The sequence below is a fragment of the Anopheles funestus genome, chromosome 3RL, assembly GCF_943734845.2.
Source record: "Anopheles funestus chromosome 3RL, idAnoFuneDA-416_04, whole genome shotgun sequence".
Classification (NCBI taxonomy): domain Eukaryota; kingdom Metazoa; phylum Arthropoda; class Insecta; order Diptera; family Culicidae; genus Anopheles; species Anopheles funestus.
The window spans coordinates 4,247,775-4,255,592 of record NC_064599.1 but is presented as its reverse complement, the minus strand read 5'-3'; the positions used below and the strand labels follow the sequence as shown (position 1 = coordinate 4,255,592).

Below are 7,818 nucleotides of genomic sequence, written 5' to 3'. Positions count from 1 at the left end.
TGTGCCACGGTTACACAATATAGAAGGGAAGGTACGACGCACGGCGACCCACGAATCTTCCCAAAAAAACATTTCAAAGGCAATCGTATCGGTAAATAATGCTCCGGAAAATTACTATGGCTCCATGTGCGTCCTATTCGTCTTAAATCATCCCAGCCGCCCAGTCACTACTCAGCATAAAAGACACATAAAAATTCAAATCAACTCCGCAGTCCGTACAAAAAAATCGGACCGATCCGTTCTGTGACTCTACGCACGATCATACCGCGAAGGTGCGACTTTGGCGAGACAGTTGTCAGGTTGGTGTAGTTGTTTTGGGAAATTATCACCTTCGATCGGATGAGTAGAAGTGCGTTGTTTTCCGATTTTTTACATTCTTAAATATGGTTTTGCCGTTTGGTAAAGTTGTTACAGTTTTTAAGTACCTCAATAGAAATGAACCTAAAATTAGAAAATAAAGTTTTCATTAAACCAAATGAAATGATACAATACGATCGAATAAGGACTACCTTTACTTCGAATGTTTTGAAGTCACGATCAATTAAAAATGTTCCCCGGTTTCATTTATTATGTGTTTGGTTTTATTACGGATGCAGGAATGGCATCATTAGTCAGATTTTGCCGAGTGCAAACATAACGTGAGGATCAATGTTAAATGCTCGTGTTCGGTTTATGCGCTCACATCGTTCTATAATTGTATATATTGCAAAGATATACTATACGAGTGTGTTTCTTTGCGTGTGTGTGTGTATGTTTTACGTGTCCAACTATGCTTACGAACCATCTCGTAACAGTTTTCGTTACTGTTTGCCTATGATATGGTATTTATTATTGACATTAAAACTGCACTGTTTTTGTAGTGTTTTGCTAAATCAGAACAAGAATTGCTTTACCATCTAGAGGTGGTTTTTTGGAGCAAACTTTTCCCGATAGTGGAAACTATTACTGTTAAAGATTCGATTCGTACAATATTAAAAAAAAACCAGATAAATGGAGTACAGTAAATAAGGACAAAAAGTACCTAATTTGGCAAGTATATCTGTTGCTTTACGAACTTAAAAATAACAATACAATTCCATTACATTTGTTTCTATTTTAGTCGCCAATAGCTATATGTTACATCTTGGATAATGTTTTGTATACATTTAATTGTGCTGTTACAAATTGTAAATAAAGTGTGTACTCCCAATACGGATAAGTTCTGGATTCCAATTACTTGTAAAAAAATGAATTTAAAATATCCATTCGCTTTCCAATTTACTTCGGGCAACGAAAAATAGTATCATCAAAATGTTCACTTCTCTTGCGAATATAGTATATGCTTTATGCTAGGTCTGTAAGTTTGGTACTAGTTTCAACGTGTCTTCCCACCGATACACTTTTCACTTTCACGGCTACGCGTCTTTTTGAAGGGAGGACTTTCTTTTTTCTTTTCTTTTTAATTAACTATAACATTTGTACACTGTGGTTTTTGTTTTTTTTTTGCAATTTACTTGCTGGATAGTGTTTTAAGTTCGACAGAGAGTCTAATGTGATGTGCTACCTTATTGTAGTGTAACATTATTGAGTCTGTTCCGGGATTGCACTAACTATCGATAATGTGGAGCGCATCGTACGTGTTAAACTAGCTTGGTATTGAAAGTACCCAGCGTACCTTATGATGTGTGTTACGAGGCGTTAAAGTGATTATAATGAACTACGCCCTGCGCGGAGCTACAGTTGATTGGTTTTTGGTCACTTTTTGCACACGAAAGTTATTTTTTGTTTATCAAAAAAAACAGTCAAACGTAATATAATCTTACTGCTTTCTTCTTCATAAAGGAACTCAAAATTACTCATTCTGTTCATTACATAAATGGCCAAACTAATACGACATTAATCGCTCCATTAAGATACAACGCGTCCTCGCATGTCCTCGTCATTTGCACATCACAACGCGCCTACCCCAGTTTTACCTATCTTCATCTTATTGTCGAGAGTGTTTTTTTCTTATTTTTTCGTCTCAGCTTCATATTCGTTTCGTTTACAAAACGGTCTAACAGCCAACTTCCCTTCTCTACTCAGGTGTGGAGATATTATTGATTGACTACTTTACTACACTACCAGTACTATGCTTCCATCGGGCAGGATTTGCCATCTAAACACTATTACGAATTTCGAAACCCCACTCGAAACGTTCCACTCGGTTCCCGCTACAGATAATCACTACGTGCCGATATTATACTAGCTATCTTATGTTACATTACCGCCATTGGTTTCGCAGTCAAACTGGAAGTTAATCATTACCGTGGGCATTACTTAGGAATGGGTCTTGTGTCGTCTTCCGGTAAACGTAACACTTCACCAAATGGGGATTTAGTCGACTATCAAACTTTTGTTAGAAAATATCTTTTCACCTTGCACACTCGCGCAGCAATACACTTAGGGCAGCTGAACGTGAACTTAACTTGCTGCCGGACTTATACGTACACACAATAATCCATAACCGTCCGCATCTGGATGCAGTCTTATGAGAGTTTTGTTTTAAACTATGTAAAAATTAGCCAGCCTAATGTAACTGTTTGCAACAGGAATCTTCAACCGGTTTTGTCTTTCTTTCCCCTTTAGCGGGGGAAACCAAAATTACTACACACACTATCTCTGCATTATTACGAAAAAAGGAAACAATCAACGATAAAATAATTATTACAGTACGAAACTCAAATTTGCTTTTCATTCCCTTCTATCGATTACAATCCTTTACAATCTTATACACATGATTTAACGCAATTCACCCTTTCGGCAAAACATAAATAACTATAATTCGATGATAGGTTGAGCCATCGTTTCTTCATCCTTTAAAGCATTATTTTTACCAATAAATAAACTAATTTCTTAACAACCCAAAAATAATTATGCTTAAACCAAACAGTAAGGTACATGTAAAAACAAATAACACAAACTATTGTACAGAAACTGCACTTAACTAAAAGCGAAACGCATAACATACAACTTGAACAAAATTGTTCCCTCTTACTCTATCATAAACCAAGTGAAGGTTCGTACAAAAAGTTTGTTTTTTTTGTGCATGGATAGAAACTCTTACGATCTTACAATGTCCATCGTAAGAATTACTTATTCAATACTGTTTCCAGTGTAAGCTCTCTAAATATTGATTGGTATTTCTGTGACATGTATGCTTCTACTACTATTCCATTAAACACTAGACAGTTAATGCTTACATTGTGCACCCGGTACGTCGTGAACCGGGTCTTGTCCCGATCTGGCGAAGCGATCGGTATTTTGTTCGCTGTAAGCGTACAACCAAAACCGAAATGTTTGCCCCCCCTTACTGATGGTAGGAAATTGTGTTTTGCAAATTCTATGTATGAAACTTTTTAAGATTAATATACCCTTCCATTCAAAACGTACGGGCAGGCAACAAAACAATGGCAAGAAGTTGAGTTTGTTTACGCCATAAGTCTTCCATTCGTACCGTTCCGTCCGCAGGACAAATGGTACAATCTACTTATGCTACGATGATATTTGGATTGAATTCCTTTACAACCTTCTTTACAATTTAATTTTCATTCACCATCTCGCGCACGCTACACACATATCCCCTAATGTGTGCATATGTGTGATACTGAACTTATCGCTACTTGCTGATTATTATTTTGTAGGTGAGGCGCGTGAGCATATAGGTTCGATAGTACAAAAAAAAATGGTGAAAGCATCCTACCAAATGTGGTTTGTGAATTGTACAAAACGGATACCCGTTCCGTACGGATATGCGATCCTGCTCTACGATAGACGCTACGCGTTCTAGCCAGGAAAGTGGTTGTGGAAAGAACTCTAATCATATGTACAATTTCCGTTACACTCTAAAGGTACCATATCATATCACGAAAGCCTCGCAGAATCTTACCATCAGTGGTGGCCCTAATGCGCGAAAGAGGCCAGTTTTTACCATCCCGCTTACGTCTATCTTCCTTTTCGTTTCTGCGGTTGTGTCTTTTTCTTTTTGTTTCAAGCTCCCCCTAACTCCATTCTCCCTAGTCACGCGAAACGGATAATCGCATCCCGGCGAAGAGCGAGAAATTGTGCTGCTACGGTCAACAACAGAGAACACCGCTACTGTAGAGGAAGTGAGATACTTTTCTTCTGGTGTGTAAGGCATTTAAAATGGAAGTGGAGAAGATTGCAGGTCTACCAGGAACAACCAGTGGCCAGTTTTTTTTTTGTGGTGCACGAATACGAATGCACCGCTTAGTTCGCTTAGTTATGCGGAGCACGTTTGCCTACCATGTAATTTTTCCATCGTTCCGCCGTTTGCGATATCAGCGGGTCCGGATCGATTGTGGCCAACAGCAGCAGCTGATTGACGTGCGTTGCATGATAATCCCAGCGAGCTAGATTCGGTGCAATGCCTACAACAGAGCAGAAAAACGATCAAGAACAATATTTCCGTTGGGAAATTGTGTCGATTGCCTACCAAGAGTAAAATGCCGGAGATCATAGCTCGTACCCGATCCGGTATCGTACAGAAGCAACATTTTCTTTAGACTAGCCATACCCTGTTCGAACAGGACTGCCGCCTCATTCGATTGGTTGACCGGTGCAGTTGAGTTCAGATCGTACAGTCCTAGCAACGAATAGATGAATCCATTCAGCACGAACGAGTGTGGTGTCGTCGGATATTCTTCGTACCATGCGTACTTCCCTAGGAAGGTAGCCAAAACGCCACCCTGGTAGGATGGTATCCGAAACAGCTTCAAACCATCCAGTGCTGCCCGCAGATATCGCTTATCTCCCTTGGAATGGTAATATGCTCGCGCCAGGAGTGATATCGCGTGTCCCTGTGCCATCGCCGAGTACCAACCGCGAGCCAGTTCACCGAATCCCGAACCTAGCTTTCGTCGTACCGGTATTGGCCATCCACCAGTACTCGGATCTTGGTGCCGAATCAACCAATCGGCAGCGTCGTAAAAATGGCTTATATGTTCACTCGTCGAAAGTGTCAAATTATCGATACTACCATTGCCGAGCAGCGATATCTCGATCACCTTTAGCTCAGTGCGGCGCATCTTACGCCGCTTGTCTGTGCTTGCGTACTGCGGCAGTCCTTTCTGCAGATCGACAAACAAATCGCGCGTCAAATGTTTCCACGCACCAGTACTGTTTAACCCAATTCCGTAGTAAATGTTCTCATCCTGCACACCGATCAGTAGATCCGCCAGTATGTAGTAAACGTGATAAAGCTTCTGCGTTTCACGGTTCTGCAATGTGACGCATATCGTGGAATTTGGCTTCAGTAGCACATCGATACTCAGCACCAAATCGAGCACGTGATCCATCGGTAGGACCACAGCCGTATCAAACGATTTGCCGGTAGAAAAACAAAGTACCGCACCGCCCACCGGTCGAAGCCGATCGATCGTACGGTTCATCGAGCTACCCTTCGGTACTATCCAGGTGGCCATCTCCCGATCACCATCCTCGACGGTCTTACGGCGCGGTTCCGGTTCGGTTAAATTTTTGCTATAATGTGACAGCCCAAACTGAGCGATCTGGGTGGCGTAAAAGTAGCCCTGACTTTCCCACTGCGTCGAAATCGGTACACCATCGATCGCACTGATGCACTTGACGCGATCGCGCATCTCTACGTTGTAGTTTTCAAAGTACATGAAGATACCGCGCGGATCATACGCTCCCTTCGGGTAGTTTACCTTCCCGTAGCTATGCGTCCAATCGAACCGTCGACTGCCGTCCACCACGTTCAGCGATCCGTAAACATCGAAGTACTTCTGCAGGAAGGAAAACGGAAGGTACACCTCCTCGCCCTCCTTCCGGCACCCGATAGCATACTCCTGGTTGATGATACAGTCGATTTCCTCCGTCTGTTCGAATGGATTGTCTGTGAAGGAGTTGTCCAGAATATTAAAAAAAAAGCCGAGTAGAAGCAGAATAAATTTCAAAACACAATCTTACCACCGTCACCATGATGCTGGGGCCACTTCGGTACAAGCCCATGTCCAACGCCACAGTTCGCCCACAGAGCGAACGTTATGAGTGCAACCGTTACGCAGAGACTTATCAGCAAGAACTTTAAATTCAGTCGCATAATTACAAGGAAAAATCTTGCCTGAAATATTACGAAGAAGGGAAGAAATTCGAATCAATGATAGTGAAGTTGGACGTATATACGCTTACAAGCTGATATGAAGAGGATGCGGTCATTGATACGTCCTATCGGTCTATGTTGTTGGTAGGGAAACTTACAACCTTATCGGTTCAAAAAAAAATTAAATTTAATAATATTTCAAATGTGTCCCAAACATTTTCTAGATTGATTTGAAATCTTTTCGAAGAGGGATAGAAAATTTCCCCCACATCTACCGGATCGAAATGCGTCACAACCTAGATTGGATCTGTTTATCATATTTCTTCACATTCTAAACCATCAATAACCTCCCACCTACATCCGGGAATCTGTCTGTTTCGTGCGATTTTTGCATGACACCGTCAATAACCATAAATCATAGACGACAAAACTGATCGATAACCGGCAGTCGGTCAAACCGTTCGACACACGCGGCAGAAGATGTATGGGTATGGTGCTGTGGGAAATGGTTCACGTTCCTTCTGCTTGCGTTCTCATCGCGCATAATTGAGGCAATGGGTGGTTATCAAAGTACCCGAATAAAGTAATGCCTAATGAGTTCCAATCTGAGGTGGCGTGAAATTCTTCCCTCAGAAAGTTTTCTTGGGGTTCTACTTCCACTCATTCGCTCTAGGGTGTATACCTAAATAATAATAAAAAAACATAAAATATGGTCCAATTCCGGAAACGTGAACATATAACAAAAAGTGCTACTGTGAATGTATTGTTACCGTTCCTGCTTTATACAAATAAAGCTTAGTAGGTAAATTATAAATTAAAACAATTTCACCATTTACCTTACAGATTGTAACGAAACTTACCTTTTGATCTGCGGATGCGCCAACACCGTTTTTTAACGCAGTCATCGATCTCGGATGAATGTTTTAACTTCCGAATGCTGTATAAACTGTTTCTTTTACGCGAAAAGAATGAAAACAAACCGATCCCGATTCGGTGCTAATGTAAAACACTCTTCCGACCACCACTCTTCTAACTAGCTGCTCATCGTGGGTGTGAGTCTTCCCCTACGTCGTACCGTTCCACCGGAAAACACGGACACATTGCATCCATCACACCCATAGAAAGATTTCCTCGGGATGTTTTCGTTTTACGGTACGCTTCTACCGTGCCGTGTTGATTTTCTTCGTTCAATCGCGTGGGTGGATGGTGTGGCCATATGACGGGGGTCGCACAAACATTCAGTCCACTCTTGCCTAAGCACGTCACTCTTCAATGGGTGTTCGCATGAGGTGGAATTAGGTTTTTTGGTGTGAATTCACTGCACGGATGCTTTTTTTCGGCAAGCTTGTGATTCAGGAGCGTTGCACAAGTTTAAAACATTTTCCCGGCTCCTCAATTATCCACCGTCGCTACCAGGTGTCATGGTCGTTAGCAGGTGTGACCGCTAGGTGGTGATGGCGAATTTTGCTGCTTGTCGACCTATGCGGACGATCGTCCTTTCCCTGCTATACTGACGTACGTGCCAAAAGAGAACTGTGTTTGGTACGGTACGCAAAAATATACGGAAAAGTCCTTCCGCCTGCGTCGTTCCGCGAGTTGCTTTCACGTTTGGGTGCGTGTCCGTGTGTGTATGTTTTTCTGTGCTATTCTGACAGCTGGAAAATCAAAACAAACCACACCGCAGTGTTTCACCTCCTATGATATTTCTTTTCTAG

The 7,818-nt window shown here is 41.8% G+C and overlaps 1 protein-coding gene across 1 annotated transcript; it reads right to left on the bottom strand.

Moving 5' to 3' along the window:
• Positions 1-558: 558 nt before the first annotated feature.
• Positions 559-7,808, bottom strand: LOC125772131 (D-glucuronyl C5-epimerase B). Its single transcript, XM_049443548.1, has 4 exons — positions 6,964-7,808; positions 5,971-6,124; positions 4,475-5,896; positions 559-4,409 (listed from the first exon to the last, which is right to left on the bottom strand). Exons 1-4 carry the CDS (start codon positions 7,006-7,008, stop codon positions 4,258-4,260), a joined length of 1,773 nt encoding a protein of 590 aa, XP_049299505.1. The 5' UTR covers positions 7,009-7,808; the 3' UTR covers positions 559-4,257.
• Positions 7,809-7,818: the final 10 nt, after the last annotated feature.

Bases quoted from the DNA above. Each gene is read 5' to 3' on its own strand.
- LOC125772131 (XM_049443548.1), bottom strand. From the start codon at position 7,008: ATGACTGCGTTAAAAAACGGTGTTGGCGCATCCGCAGATCAAAAG. The intron at 6,125-6,963 runs GTAAGTTTCGTT...GTAATATTTCAG, and splicing joins GCGCATCCGCAGATCAAAAG to GCAAGATTTTTCCTTGTAAT. The intron at 5,897-5,970 runs GTAAGATTGTGT...ACTCCTTCACAG, and splicing joins CCAGCATCATGGTGACGGTG to ACAATCCATTCGAACAGACG.